This window comes from Liolophura sinensis, chromosome 7, assembly GCF_032854445.1.
Source record: "Liolophura sinensis isolate JHLJ2023 chromosome 7, CUHK_Ljap_v2, whole genome shotgun sequence".
Lineage (NCBI taxonomy): Eukaryota > Metazoa > Mollusca > Polyplacophora > Chitonida > Chitonidae > Liolophura > Liolophura sinensis.
Genome location: NC_088301.1, coordinates 28,944,819 through 28,961,898, shown reverse-complemented (window position 1 = coordinate 28,961,898; position 17,080 = coordinate 28,944,819). Strand labels below are relative to the sequence as shown.

The following is a 17,080-nucleotide window of genomic DNA, read 5'->3' as shown; positions in this document are numbered from 1 at the left end:
AACCAAGCTTAGAGTTATTCGCATGCATGTTCCAAGAACATGACAATCACAAATGCCACATACTCCAAACAACATCTGAACTTTACAATACAAAGAACTCTACCAGTCTTGTGCACAGCTCTAGACATTGCCTGTGGTACGTTACAAATGCCTTTTATTTAATACACTGTGTAACTTAAGCTCTATTTTGGCAGACTACACGCACACATATATCATTTTTGACCACACTACTGTAAATCTGGTAATGATTTGTAGACCATGTTTATTTCACACACACAAAAAAAACAACAACCCCAAGTCAAATTAGACTTATGAGATGGTGAAAAAATTGCACTGTTATTTTAGATGTCATCTACATAAAGTTCAGACTTGCAGGAGTTGGGAATTACAAATACATTATCATACACTATCGAGAGAAAGCAAAATTGCATTTGGTTTAAAATTACTAGATTTATAATTTGCTCAAAATATCATATGTTTACATTTGTAATCCACCAACTAACAAGGCATTGTGGAAATCTTTGTCTCATTTGCATGTTATCTCGTCCCCTTCTAATTCTCCTGTCATTTTTCAGAAAACAAACAATAGTCACAGGAGATTTAGATATGAATCAAATGCAACTCATTTTTGTACTTAGCTAAGTGGCTCAAAAATTCTGAATTTACCACTGAGAGCTCTGGCCCTTTAATATATTTAACAAATGTGACACATTTGTAACAAAATGTTGATTATTATATTATTTCACAAATGAATCATTACTTTTTCCTCAATGTCCTCAAAATTTTTGATTGCTCAACATTTAACATCTTTATTTCACTTGCGACCATCTGTTGTAATGCACAGTTTTTGTTGCACTAATATAATACATAATCATTCTGAAGTTCCCAATGCTTGTTATGCTCACTGACAGAATTCAGAATTCATATCTTTATATTGTCAACATTTAGGCCCATCTGCTTCATGTACCATTTCCGATCTGTGAATCAAGCCAAAGGATGCACACCACAATGAAATTTCCCGCTATACAGACTGTTCCAAACAATCCAAAATTATTTTAGCTCACTTCACAGCCCCCCTGTCCCTCTAGTCCATGCTATATGTGATCATCTGGCTTGGAATTCAGTTTTGTCCTGTGCATGAAATGAAGCTCCATAAAAGCTACTAGACCTATAAATTGTATGTAAGATAATTGGAAATACTACAGTATATGTGTGTAGATAACAACCAGAGTTAAATCTGTCCAATCTGCCTCTTGACCTCTGGATTTATTAATGTTATACCCTGACAAAGTAGGATTAGGTTAGACACAAAAGCTCAGTGTAACCACCCCACTGGTAAGATCAACAATGCCACATACATGTAAATTATGAGGTCCATGCTATTAAAGTGATATAAACCCATTAAAGATGGTGTACAGGCTTATTTGTAACTTTTCAATTAACCTACATGAATACATATCATAACATAGGTAGCATTTAACCCAACAAACATTTAAAATGTTGCTGTCAATAAAAATATTAAACCTGGCCATCACAGGACAGCTAATTTTGATAATGCCAATCAATGTCTATAAGTCTGGCCAATGCAATCAAAGAGATCTAAGGAATGACCATAACATAAGACGGCAAATTTTTACCATTTTAAAAATGGGTAATGTAATGGCTTTGTGTCAGTGCATGATAAATAATAGGCTGCTGTTGTGGAAGGCCGTTTCTAAAATGTCCAAAAACTCAAACCGACCCATGACGGAAAATCAACTGTATTCCAATAATAACACAGTGAAGGCTTTACTTTCACTCTTTTTAAGGAATTCTGTCCCAGATATAATAATGTTGGCATGACAACAAAATGCACATCAATGGGCATGAATTTGCACTGAATGCATTCGTGGACACACCAGGTTAGGCTAAAACTTTACTCTGACAAGCATTGCTTTCAATCTGCACATGTATATTTATTGAGAAATTTGATTTGACTCTGGATGGTTCAGTTTGGTTATGCAGAATGTGGTTCAACATTGCAACACAAGGTGACATGGTTTACAAAAAAAAATCACACAAACTTTACCAAGTTTTGTGAAAGTGGGACTCCAAAAATGATTATCAAGTAGTATTTGCAGACAACTGGCCAACTGAATGGCTAAACCAACACATTGCCTCATCTTACCCTACCTATATCTTTTGCAGACAACTGGCCAACTGAATGGCTAAACCAACACATTGCCTCGTCTTACCCTAGCTATATCTTCTGTCTCCAGTTTGATCTGCTTCTCGTCTTCTTGCAGTTTCTGCTCTGTCACAATGGCCTTGACAGTCTCCTCACGAACCTTTTCATGTTCTCGTCTTAGTCTGTTAAAGAACAACACCCACATATCAATAAAACACTTCACATCTTGACCATAAAAATAGAAGTATTTGCTGAATTTGTTAATTGGTCACAGATGTGAACAATATAACCCCTGCTTGACGACTACAACTAATAACTAAAACTTCTAGGTCATTACACTGCGCTAGCGCGTTAACCAACTGAGCCACGGAGGTGCCATTCCTGTACGAGTAGACTCGCAATTATGCACGCTGTGACGGATTCTCAGCACTAAACTATTGAACATGCCCGGATGCTCGTGCTGCTCATCTCATGCGACCCGCTCTGCGGTGATGATATATGATATATATTAAAATCCTCAATTTTTTGGATGCGGTAATTTTAAACGCACTCAAACATTAACTTTAACATTCAGTTGTTTTGCCATAAATGTTAGTCTCACTTTCTTCACAGTAGTATTTGATAAGAAATAAGATAACATATGTGCATTTCATACTTACTATATTACTAACATGCTGTGGTTACCGAAGAATTTTAGCAATGCACACGTAGAATTTGCATGTTAATAAAGATGTGGTCATACGACTGGTAATGAAGTTCTTTTCAGTTCAAGCAAGTTTTGAAACAGCAACACTTGAATGCATAAATGTCCCTAGATTTTATACCCAAACCTTCCTTCAAGTCAGATGCTCTCATCAAAAGGAATAGTCAAATCAAGGGAAGTAAATCTGTATGGAAAAAGCTTCAATTTTTTTAAATCCAATGAAGTGTGACAACTGAAAACTGAACTTGTTGCCATAGTAACTCAAATATTAACATATCTAAAGTCTCATCTAAAGTGATACACACATACAAGTACATGTAGTATCAAAATAGAAGTCATCTGGGAGTAAAAAGGGTGAATTAAGGTAATGTATTCTATATTAATGCTTATAAATGCATGGAGATATTTTTATAGGAGTAAGGATATGTACTTCTAAAGAATACCAAAACAATAAACAAAGAGAAGAGCAGTTAGTTCCTTTAACCATAAATATTTTTGCTTCTTTTTTGTTCAAAGCTTTTCTCATTTGTTATATTACAACATTTAAACCTAATTTAATCACAATTTGCATTTTGTTAAAAGCAAAAATAAAAACACATGCATTTAAAGTATATTCATGTTGAGATTTTAAAACATAAAATTCATTTGCCCTCTCCTTGACCTCATTATTGCAGTTTGAGAGATGAACATCAATGTTCAATTATCAAAAAATTGCCACCCCGCACACCACAGCTCTACTACAAGAAATCACCTACTTAAGCAATTTCTTTACAAAACCATCAGAGCAATACTTATTCAGCTTCATTAGTCCACAGAGAATGACAACAAGTTTTTAAGTAAGACAAGGGGTTACAGTAGACGACAATAATGATGTAACATTCAAGTGAATGCTGACCTTATCACAATCTTTTCCTGCTTTCTGAGTTTCTCTCGCTCATGCTGGAGATTCTTTTGGACTGTAACTGTGTGATCTGAATTTGGAGATATATCTTTGAGCACTTCCAACTAAAACAAACAGAAAAAAGTATGTCAAACCTTGATACATGTAGTTCTACATATACATACAATCAGATTTGTGAAAACTTGTCATCAATATGACACACACTGAGCATTACTATATCCCCCTGAAATATTACAAGACAAACACACATGTACATTCAAAATTAACCAAAAGTGTTTCTCACAAGGAAGTACAAAAGCATTCCGAACATGTTCAACATTTTAATGCAGACTCATCAAATCTGTCTAAAATCAGGATATTTACAATTTTTTTACCGTTTAACTTTCATTATTGTGAGATTTTATTACTGTCTGGTGCAACATGTGTTTTACACCATACTAAAGAATGACAATTAACTGACATGATAGGTTCATGTGGACAGTCAGACATTTGACGGGAAATCATGGTGTCTCATCAAAGCATGACATCTAGCTTTCCTTACACTTCAGCAAGAATAACATGTACAGTGTATATGCAGTACAATGTTAATAAAACAAACGAAAACATTCTCTAAACATGCAAATTAGTGACACTGTTTTGTTCTGTGAGACATTACACACAGATCTCATGAATATTCACTCGAAGAACAATTAACCTACCAGTTTCTCTATCAGCGCAATCTTCTGAAGCTGGATTTCATGGCGCTTCATTTCTCTCAGACATTCTTCCTTGCGTCTTTCCTTTAATAAACAGGCCAGGCAAGTGTAAAATATTGAAATATGCTCAACTTAAATGGTAGTTGGTATTGTAGATTATTTTAACATAAAAACTTTGCCAAATAGTCCTTTTCCCTTAGACTGAGCAAGCTATAAATTCCTTTCCACAGGAACACCATTTGTTCACCTTTCATACAGTTCCACTTTGGAAAACAAAACACAGCTCTCAGGCAAAAAACTACAGGCAGTAATTAACAGATTTTATTATTACACTAACCACTCTCTATATGTGACTTATATACTAAATTCCATAACTAAAATTCTTTGCATCTTTTCAGCACACTACTGTGTCCTGAGTATATAATGCTATAGTTTTATAACAGGAAAATTCCAAATCTAAGCAAGTATATCTCCATGCAGTGTTTTAATTCATGGGACTAAAATAATTTGCATGCAGGCTGCGCATTCTCACAAACAAGGAAAATGTGTTAACGAAGGGAAGGTTACAGACTCAGCCACAGTCATGACTCGTGTTAGTGACAGGCTTATACAGCTCTAAATTACGTCAGCTATATCAGACAAATAGCTGTCTGGGTGGAAGCATAAGAGGGTTTGTTCTCACTAAGGTGGGGGAGGCAAGAAATATACGGTATATGCATAAATAATAGCCGTCTCTATGATAATATACGCTTGTCAACAATACACAGGTCAAATCTGTTGATCATCTTGATTTCACATTGATCAGTTTGGGGGGGGGGGGGGGGGGGGGGGGTGAAAACTAAACAGAACCTACAGCACCTTGACATACATTCCTCCTAGAGCAAGAGCTGGATTTGAACACACAACCTCAAAGGTCAAATTCGAAAATGGCTACACTGAGATCTATATGTATTTTAGCCCAAAGGGCCACTTAACTGATATTCATGTCTATAGTAGTCCTGTAGTAAAACCCACAAACAACTACCAACAAGGACTTGCTGAATCAAAAATAATTTTTGTCACAAGCTTAGATTTCAAATTATTACCCTATACGAGGAAATTATCACTTGGAAGAGGAAGGTTTATATAAAACTTGTTCATCATAAAAATTCTATGTAAATGTCTTAGGGCACAGTGTTATATATACATTGCTGAAAGAACAAAATATCAGCAGACCATATAAACACATACCCTATCACAATGTACCAAATACATACACAGACAGTATCATGTGAGAACAGTAACACCTTATTTCCACACCTACGATGTAAACTGAAGACATTTATTTCTGATCCAACTGCATGTACATTAGTTGCTCATGAATGCAACTCAATGATTAAATGGTAATCTTCCATTACACAAACAAGTATTCATACTGAGTAGGTCTTGGTATTACAAAAGGATTCTGTTATCTGGCATAAAGGGAGGCTTTGTTGGCTGATGTACATGCACATTCATGTCAAGTAAACATGCTTTTCAAAAGAAGTACTTGTAGGTGATGTGAATTGGTTTTAAAGCATTTAGATAATGACGAAAAATTTTTTAATTGATCAACTTAGGTTAAAAAGAACAAACAATTTCAGGCATGCGAGGGTACTGCCATGTGACATAAGAATGTTAAGAACCTTTAAAAATGTAATTTAAGTATAAAAGTAGGATGTTACCTATTCATACATTTTGGAAGTAGACTGGAAAAAAAGCAAAGTTGGACATGACAGCCATGAATTCAAATTAGCTAATACATAATTAGCGGTATAATTTATTGACCTAATGTTCTTGTGGATTCATTCAGTCATAATGACTGGTTCATCCTGACAATACCATGGTTCATGAGCATACCTGGTTCATTTATCTCATATCTTGGCTAATCCATTAATTAATATATTATTATGGCTGGTTTCATGCACTCATGAGAGAGCTTTGATTACTCACTGACACCATGTTAGTTGGTTCAGCCCCCCATCATCACTGATGGTTCATCCACTCATGGCTGGTTTAATCACTCATTATTATCATTACATGTATGTCCATCTCTTTTAATCATTGGTAGAGATGGTTCACTCATCCATTAGCATGACTACTTCACTCAATTACTGGTTCATTCACATATTACCATGATCGGTAAATTCAATTTGCAGCATGGCTTGCCATCTTGTATTTATTTATTTTTATTTATGTCATTGGAGTTTTACACCATACTTCACTATTATGGTGGGAGGAAAACAGGCAGAGCCTGGGGGAAACCCACACACATCCACATGTTGCTGGCAGATCTTCCCATGTACAACTGAAGAGGAAGACTGCATGAGCTGGATTTGAACTCACAGCGATAGTTTGGTAAGAGGTTCCTTGGTCACATCATCTCATCGGTGAAACATTCTTGCCGACGGTTTTAAATACATGTAGCAATTAATGATCCATCAGAATTTCATTTAAACTTGGCTAGTTCTTTAACTGTGACGCCTGTAGCCACAAATCAAGTTTTTATGCCTTGTCATATCAGTGCATTATTATTATCAGCTGGTAATGATTGTGGGATCTGCTTATCACACCACCATGACTCTTTCACTGATTCTATCATTCATGTAGCCTTGTTTTGTCTTTTCCAAAAAAGTAATCATTTCCCCCCAATAAAGCAGTAAACAATTCTGTGGATGGGACTAGTATCTATTAGTCTATTAAGGGTTGCTGTATAGAAGCTGTGATGGAGTTTGACTTCAACCATAGCTGGCGATCAGTGTTTAACGGGAAAATAACACCACCAGAAAACAATTTGTGATTTATCCCGAACACAAACCTTTTGTAAAGACACATAGCAAACTAATTTAAACAGAATCTGTGGGAGCTACAGTTTCACCCCGTGCCAGGTTTCAACACCACAAGTGCGTATTTTCAAAATAACTACAAGTTACATATATATATGTAATTATAACAATCATAATGCCAAGCTGATATGATAAACAACAACCCATTCTTACAAAATCTCTAATTTCACTTATTTCTAATGCATAACTATTTTACTATTTATTGTTTATATGAAATTTCGCAATATCTTAATTCAAATTACATGTGGGTCTGAAAAAACCTACTTAAACAGACTTTTAATATTGTAAAATTTAACTTACCTTCCATGCTGATAATATAGCTTTGTCTCTATGAAATCTGGATACCCTGAAATCAGTTGGAGTGGTAAACCTTGATTAAAGAAGAATTTCATTACATTGACAGTGAGTTTTTTTGACTGATTTATCGAGCAGCTTAGGTAGTCTATTACCTGTTTACCACATTTCCTATTACCATTACATCAATGGTTTTATTAATTCCACGTAACTTTTGAAAAAGATAACTTAAATTTAACTCAATACATGTAAACTACTGAAATCGTGAATTTGGGTAATAAATATGAGAGCATTAGCGATGGAACATCTTCTGTGCTTCACATGCATGTAAAACTCCAAGTCAGTACATGCTGTACTTTTTGAGATTATTATCCCTAACATTATGTTTAACATTAATGCTAATACAAAAAGACACTAATTCAGGAATTTGGTAATTTACGGTATTTAATATGCTCACACCATTTCAACGATGGCATATCCCCCTTGTGTTACTGTGTTCTACATATGTGCAAACCTTGATCTTAATACCTGCAGTACTTTTTAAGATATCATGCCTAACATTGCTTTCCTTGTTATTCGACACGTGTACTTTGTACAGGCAAGCTAAAAATGTGTCCACACTTTAACTCTATTCAATGCACTACAAATACAATTATTTAGATGAGGTCTTTTCTAAATTTATCAATGAATTGAAAAGCCACTTTAAATCTCATGCATGAAAACAATTCCTGTAGCAACACATGGAAATAATTTTAACCTTACAGCTTCGTAATATTTAAACCATCATGCTAAACATGTATTTCTTAAAGAGGAAAAGTACATGAATAAAAATGATAAAATTACCTTAGTCTCTGGGCTTGCAGTGAAAATGGTGAGGTCTTTTCTGGTATACAGCTATACACATTGACTGCACCCTCTATGCTCTTACCTTTTAAGTATAATAACCACAAAGTAGGAGTCGTTAGGTCAGGTTACCCACAACAGTGTACAGTCAACAACAAACTCGTTTACCTGAATAATCAGTTTGATGTAGTGCTCACCAATTAATCTATCCATGGTTTTAGATTAATCCCTAGGAATACCTGGTGTGCGTGTGTGTGTCAATTTCACATAACACTTATGCAAACAAGCAATCAATCCAACAGAAGATCAATTTCAGATATCCTACAGATATAATCTTTTTGCATGCAAATTAACCTGCATGTCTTTATGCAAATCAAGCGCACTGCTTGTTACCAGTTTGCATGATTCTGACAGTTCTACTGACCTTAGGTGTTTTGAAGATGTTTTTGAAAGGTAAGATAATATCCAATGGGGAAAATGTGAATTTCTCCACCAACTTTAATTTTTTATGATATTGATTTGCCTTTCAAATGCACTTTTTGGGGCAAATATTTTATGTAATTTACTGTAACTACACAGGAAAATGTCATACAGTTAATACATGCATGTATGTAAAAAAAAAATACATATACATTTATATAATTATTACTAATTAACACATGCAAACGGTTTAAGCCACACCAGCCAGTAACCAACAATCTATGCTCAAATACAATTTCATCTTGAAATCACTATAACTGGTAGCATATACATGTTTATATACAATAAAAACAGGTACAAGAATTAGAATGTTTGACACTGACTTGTCAGTCAATGTCAAAATAACCACACCCCTTTAAACCCTGCCTTCACAAATGTCCTTAAGGCTAGGATTAAGTCAGTACCTGCACTAATGCCCCCCCCCCCCCCCCTCACCACCAACCCACCACCAAAGACTTAGGATCATTTAACTTAATTCCCAATAATCTGATTCAGCTGAGTTGTCAAGCACAGGTCAACGAGGCACCGAGTCCGCATCTCATATAACTATTTTAGAAATACATGTGGGTGCAAACTAGACAGCGTTTAGTAAGAATGTGATCAAGCAAAGATATTCTGAGAGCAGAAGAGAAACAAAAAAGTTAATTATACTTCCCTAAAGCCCTGAATTTGTTTGTATCAAGTTTGAATTTAGAATGTCTTGATCACATAAAAGTATTTTGTTCCATAAACTTGTTCAAGGTACACATAAAAGCTAGTATAAACTCGGTTGGCTTGTAGTCCCAAAGGCTTTTCCAGACCCAGCTACAAAAGGCTTTTACAAACAAACTTCATAGACACATGCATCTAATTTTCTTTTGGTTTCAAAAGTCCTCCACAAATGAATGCAAGGAAAGTTCCAAAAACTACAACAGTACAAAGTCTTGTGAAGGTTGAGCAAAACTTTCTTACCTTGTTTAACGAACTTGACCAGGTGACAGAAAACATTCCCACTCCTCAGCGCACAGTAAACCATCCTTATCCAGATCAGCCAGGTGCCAGATCTGTCTGAGGAGTAAAGGCTTCAGTCCTGACCCTCTCAGAATCATCCTGCACGTTCAGCTGCCAACACAAACCCACAGAAGCCGACATACAGAGGGGCGTTTAAGATTACATGAAGTGTGAACGCAGAAATAAACATGCAAGGCCACATGCCTTTAGGTTAGAGAAGGTGACAAGGATTGTTTACATATCAAAATGTGCTTAATGACAGCCTTCAACCTGACCAATCCTTTTTAATCATGACATTATGTATACTTACAGGTACATCAAGTCATTTAAAAACTCTGGATTACAACCACATATGTACATGTAAAAAATGTACATGTATATATACATACGGTTGTGCTGATGCTTACAATATGCATACACTTTGCAGACTTTTTCCTACCGAATATACCATTCCGTATTTTCTTCATACATAAATTACATCCCTTTTCCAAGAATTTACCTCCCTTAACAAGATATATTAGTTCAAGTATTCAATGCAAATGGAAAGTACCAATGTGATGAAATCCACGAAATCACAATGATTAAGTGTGACTAACACGCCTTGTAAGGTTTCTTGTAAAGTCTTGCATTTTCAAGAACCATTCATTTTCAGTATAAAACTTGGTAGATATTAAAGCTACTAGTTTGATACTTTATTTTATATCGGTCTATTTCAATAATCAACTCTGAAAAATAAACTCCTATCAAAAATACACCCTTTTTTCACCACATTCAAGATCTTGAAACCTTTCAATAAAATTTAAAATGATTTCAAACATTTTCAAAAACCTGTGGGAACCCTGTAAAGAGTATAAGTTTTAAGTCAGCAGGGAGCTGGATTTGAACAGAACACCTCCATGTCAAGGTCTGGTGAGCAGGGAATGTGTTATGTAGGTTTCTTTGCTACACTACTGTTCATGCTGTAGTCAGACATGATGTACATGTAGATGTGTTATTTAGCATGTGATATAGGTGTGTAGGTGTTCATGATGTGACAGCCCCAGGTGAGACTGATTTACCTGGTCAGGTGAGGCATGAATGATTAGACTACTCACACAAGACATACAGTGTACCTGTACTCTAGTCCATACACAATACTCCAATGGAATGTTTCACCCTTTCACTATGTGTACAACATGCATGTTTTGACACATAAAGGCAGCTTTAACCTATTTACATCTTTTACATGTGTATCAAAAAGCAAGAGTTATTTTATGAATTTTCACTTCTTTGATTTCTGTACCATCAACATGTACACACTGTTAATATTTTGACATATAACACCCTGTATGACAGCAGATAAAATTGAAACTTCTGTCAAAACGCATTTACCTACATGTACATTCTACCTTTAAAATAAGCTTATTTCACTGAATTATAATGTGGCAAATTTCAAACCTTCAAATTTTTGAAGCAGAAGAATTTGGGTACCTGAAGTTAATACACATATGTAGGATTAGAGGGATTAAACTGCAGGATTAAGGGGATTAAACTGCACCTCAGTCATAGTCCGTGTACATGTATTTCCTGTAATTCACTAAGGCCATAGTTTGATTGGAGTTGAAACCACAGCCTCATGACCAGCAAGGTTAACGAAGCATGCCTTAATCTGCTTGAACTTCACATTTTCTGTCCTTTCAATTCATAAATAATGTGTTTTATTCTCAAATCTCTAGCTTTTTGCCTATCTAAGACAAGCTTGGATGTGACCTTGATATCATATTTACAGAGAAACACAATGGCTTGTCAAGGGATCTCTTGGTCTCGACATCAGATTATTATTTTACTTACCAAAACATACTTATAATTAAACTTGATCCTGTGCCTTTTGTAGAAATACGCAAGAATGAAAAATTTGTGCATATTAGAAAACCTTGACTAAAAATACTACACTCTGTGCACAGCTACTCCAGAAACCAACCTGTCTTTTTGTCTCCATTTAATTAGCAAGTTAGTCAGCCATGATTGTGACATTTACAAGGCAATAACATAGCTTAATGTGTGTCTTGCTAATTGTATTCGAGTTCTGAGTTGTCCAGGTACAAGCGTGAAAGTGTCAGTCTTGCCTGGGAATTGACAACAAAGAGATTCAGCTGACAGCTGAGTGGCAGGTTTACATCTATATCCCGAGAAACAATCACCACTGGCCTTTGCTTATTTGTCCACATTTATCGCAACAACACATTCGCCTGTTCAATTTCTTCGGATTGCAATTTAGTGGGCAGCTAAATATATACTAGTATGTACATTAGAACACAGTGGTCGTACAAGTACATTGCACGTTCCAATGATGATACCAGAATAAGCATGTTATCCAGAGTATAATCTCATTAGCCTAATTTTAGGTCATGTAAGTTTAATGTTTCGCCAAGGTTCAAATACATTTTCAGTCTAAAAGGCAAACCAGAACTTCCTGCAGTTCCTTAAAAAAGGTCTTAAGTTTCTGCTTCCGTGTAGAGCAGTTTGTGACATGACAATGTTGTAACAGGCAACCAGCAACACAGTCATGCTGGTTTATTAAGATACACAGCCAGTATTGTGGACAGTTAACCAGGCAGTACATTATAGAGCATATAATTATCTAATTACCCTTTAAGTCATGAATGGGCATAAATTTCTATTTATGAAATAGTTTGATGTCTTTTAATCACCTGTAGCTAGAAAACTACTGATGGTAGCTTGAAGCAGAGAAACCCTGAAATAAGACAAGGAAACACGAACTCCCCTTCCCAACCCTCGACATCTTGGGTTACAATTTGGCAGATTTCTATCTCTCATAGTTTTCAATTTACAGGCCATCAAAATTATGCAGCATACATAATCCTAAATTATTTTTTTAACACATAATCAAAAGCAGATTCGGAATCATTGGCACTTCAGCACAACAAACTTCAGCACTACGAAAGATCACATCTGGGAGAATATTGCTATGAAATGACAAACTGTTGCTATTTGTAATTTTCCAGAAATCAGACAAAAACCAAAGTCCGAAAATAACTTCATTAATCATCCATGTAACAGCAATACAGGCTTCCAATTATTTATTTATTTCTTTATTTGATTGGTGTTATACGCCACACTCAAGAATATTTCACTTATACGACGGTGACCAGCATTATGGTGGGAGGAAACCGGGCAGAGCCTGGTGAAAAACCAAGACCATCCACAGGTTGCTGACAGACCTTACCATTTACGGCTGGAGAGCAAGTCAGCCTGAGCTGGACTTGAACTCACAGTGACAGTACTGGTGAGTATAGGCTTCCAGTTTGGACATTTAAAATGCTTGACGTGTATGTGAATGCTTATAATTATAACACTTCTCCACAGAATGTTCTTACTGAGGTGGAAATGGTTCAGCAAACTCAGTACTCGGATGGAAAACAGTCAGCTAACAGAACTCCACTGACAGTGGTTTTGGCAACACACACTTCTGTTGGAAATAGTTCAGCTAACAGAACTCACCTGACAAGCCTTCAGCTAAACTGTTCAGCTAACAAACAACTCTTCTGGAAATGGTTCACTTCAGCCAACACAAAACTGCTTAAAATGGTTCAGCTAACACAAACTCCACTAGAAATGGTTCAGCTAATGCAGTTTGTGCGACAATAGTTAAACTAACACAGAACCCTTCTGAAAATAGTTCAGCTAACACAAAACAAGCTGCACAAACATTAAGCTAACAGAAAAACTCACCAGATAAGTGCTTGGTGTCCCCTTTTTGGAGTTGAGATTTGAAGGCTTCTTGGCAGAGTGTTTTCTGTTGGTCTGAGATCACAGGCAGTTGGATGTTGGTCATCGGAGCTGGGTGGAGCGAAGGCGGCAGGGTGGTGGGAATTTTTACTCCCCTTAAATGACACTGGGTCAGGTGCATCAGTAGGCAGAACTCCTCCACACTTAACAGGTTATCATTTGTCACATCAGCTAGGTTCCTAAAACATACAGAAAGACTCAAATCAATGAAAGGCACTGATAGCGTTAGAATGACACTGGGGTTTTCATAAAAATCTACCTGTAGATAAGGTTTAATGTTGGAAGGTTCAGTTTGGGATTATTAGCATCAAGCCATATAAGAGAATGAAACTAGCCTCAAGAAACCTTAACAACAATTTTTTTTACGGTTTATGTCCGCAGGTGTCAGGATTATTTAACATTAATAATTCACATATTTGCTGCTTATGGATGAAAACATAATTTCAATGTTAAAACCTAATATAAACAAACAATGAATCAAAATAAATATAAATTTAAATGTACATGTAAAAGGAATTCTTAGAATTTCCTACCACATATTTTAAAACATGCATGTAAACATTTCATGCATACCATTGTCAACGCATGAATGTAACTATATTATGTCTAATTAAAGTCTTATTCTTTCATTACTCCTTGTTTGCAAATTTAAGTCTCAGCTGTTTGACAGGCTAATTACACTGTGTACTGGTGCTAATTAAACATTAACTGCAGTAAAGCATACCAACAGACCTGCACCATTCAGAAAATTTACATTTATGAAATTTGCAAAAGAACATCTCTGGAACAAAAATGCATCCGTTCCAGACATTATTAATATCTGAATTCTCATGTAGAACTTTGGAAAACAATGAGTTTATCTGCAACTATAGATATCACAAAAAAAAAAATAATAATTTCTTATAAAGACTGCAGTTGCACAGTAAGTATGTTTTGCATAGATTCAGAAGTAGATGGACATTAGCATTTTACTCAATGCGAACTCCAGGAGTGTCCTTACATGTAGATATTGAACACAAATGTAGCAGTCGATAGTTTCGTGTTAATAATTGTGGTAAATGTTTGTACAAATAAACTTGATTAGTTACAATAAAATGTTGAAACTTTAGGCTTGGCTGCGGTTTAACAAAACACATATGCATGTAGCGTACTGATACAGTAGGTAAATCTCAAGAGATCCCCAGACAAGAGCTGAGGACAGCCCTGGCATTTTCTCTTGTGACCTCACAGCACCTGGATTGTCATATTGGCTATACGTGCCAAAACCCTGGTCAAAAGTGTCACCTCGAATTTTGCGTCGTGTTATCATGCCTTTGTCAGACTTAACAGTTTCGACAAATGCTGCACTCAGGTCAACCAGCTTGAGGAGAAATAATACTGTGTTGTAAGACGCAGACAAACAGCTTAAGGCCATGTTTGGTCTGACTGCGTGTGTGACAGGGAAGAGGGACGGATATTGTATACAAGACGATCAGCCGCCACTGGCCTTGGTCAAATATCAATGCGGAGAACAGGTGTGACTGTCATCAACACACTAGAAAGCCTGGCAAACAAGAACAAAAACTGGCTTGCTAAAGGCTAGGTAAACATAACAGGGACACCAGGATGGTAACAGCACATTTATTGCACATGTCAACAACCAGAATCACAGAGGACGATTTTATAGAGATCACAAGTGAGATACACACATAAAGAGACGTGAACCAGGCAGGAAATTTTGTCGTAGCCATGATTCATGAATTACACATGGGCCCTACATGGGCATGAATCATACAGATGATGAGGACATACTTACTAGATACATGTACAAACTGAATTATGGGATAGATACATCTACCTGGAGCTAACAGCAAATCATTACCAGTGCTCTGTCATAGACCAGTATTACACATGCACATGGAATTATTGGCATGTGCACTACAAATTACAGGTTGAAACTTCAACTCAATACATGCATTACGTTTTGAGACACCAACCCTAAAATGTACCTTAACACAGATTCTAATATTTATTTATTTGATTGGTGTTTTACGCCATACTTAAGAATATTTCACTTATATGACGGCAACCAGCATTATGGTGGCTGGAAACCCGGCAGAACCCGGGAAAAACCCACAGCCATCAGCAAGTTGCTGACAGACCTTCCAATGTACGGCCGGAGAGGAAGCCAGCATGAGCTACACTTGAACTCACAGCGACCGCATTGGTGAAAGGCTCCTGGGTCATTACACAGTGCTGTCGCGCTAACCAACTGAGCCAGATTCTAATACACAATACATTAAGTCATAAATTTGGTATAGACGACATAGAATCAATGATGGAGCATCCGTCTTGTGTTACTTAGCTTTACATGTGTGCAAAACCTGTGTTCAATAAATGCAGTACTTTTGAGATCCTAACATTTTGTTATTTGGCCTTTCCTGTTACTGGACACACTCGGGGTAATGGCATAAGCTACACCTGCACTTGGCACAGGCAAGCTAAAAACTTAAAGACATTGAAAAGGCAAGAGCTACACATGTACATATATCGCCAAAGATAATCATTCAGTCCACACACTTTGTATAAAATACTCAACCTGAAAAATCAAACTTGTCCTCAGAACCTATGTGTACATGTATTAGTATTTGGTATGCCTGACCATGTAAAGTGCTAGCAGCTAGAGTATGAGGTGCTGAGGTACTCAGCATGTATTTGACCACATCACTGCATTATGTACTGTACATCCATATATTCACTTAAATAGCAGTAAGGAATACAAAGCTGAGTTGTTAAGTACCAAAAATAGTGCTACTGTAACTCCTTACAACACAAAAATACATGACAAAAATTGTGTGAGAAGTTGAGAGAGCAGAATACATGTAACAGCATTTGTACATGTAAGTGTAATGTGGCAGCAAAAGAGGCCAGAGTAGGACATGTACTTGACTACTATAAGCAGTCATGTACATGTGCCTGTCACCCACCTCATCATAAGCCCCCCTCAAGGCCAGGCAATTTACTGAACAAAAGGGAAACCCTGAGTAAATTTCCAGCAATCCTTTACCAGGGACAAAGACTACAATGTCTGGGACAAGGTAAAACCCCTGTAGGCTTGTGGCAAAGAAAATGAGAATGGAGGAAGTCCTTTGTCCAACCATCAAGCAGAATTAATTCTCCCTTCAGTTGTTGCTGACTGGACCTTCTCAGTCAATTAGATATGGTTCATGGACACACGTGTTTGATGGCCAGACCATCTGGACTTTTTTGGTGCAAAACATATTTTGTGTGTACCTATCAAATGCCTTGGAACAATAAATGAAGTGTTTTACAAAGACAAAAAACTGTTTGTGTATGAATGACAGCACAGGGAAG

General features: G+C 36.4%; 1 protein-coding gene across 1 annotated transcript in view; it reads right to left on the bottom strand.

The window, feature by feature from the left end:
* LOC135470815 (uncharacterized) overlaps window positions 1–17,080 on the bottom strand; it is a 92,654-nt gene that overhangs the window by 57,692 nt on the left and 17,882 nt on the right. Inside the window, 8 exon segments of the mRNA XM_064749857.1 lie at window positions 2,235–2,349; window positions 3,766–3,875; window positions 4,470–4,550; window positions 7,631–7,700; window positions 8,468–8,552; window positions 9,899–9,932; window positions 9,934–10,022; window positions 13,670–13,905. Of these exon segments, the coding sequence (XP_064605927.1) occupies window positions 2,235–2,349; window positions 3,766–3,875; window positions 4,470–4,550; window positions 7,631–7,700; window positions 8,468–8,552; window positions 9,899–9,932; window positions 9,934–10,022; window positions 13,670–13,905 (820 nt within the window).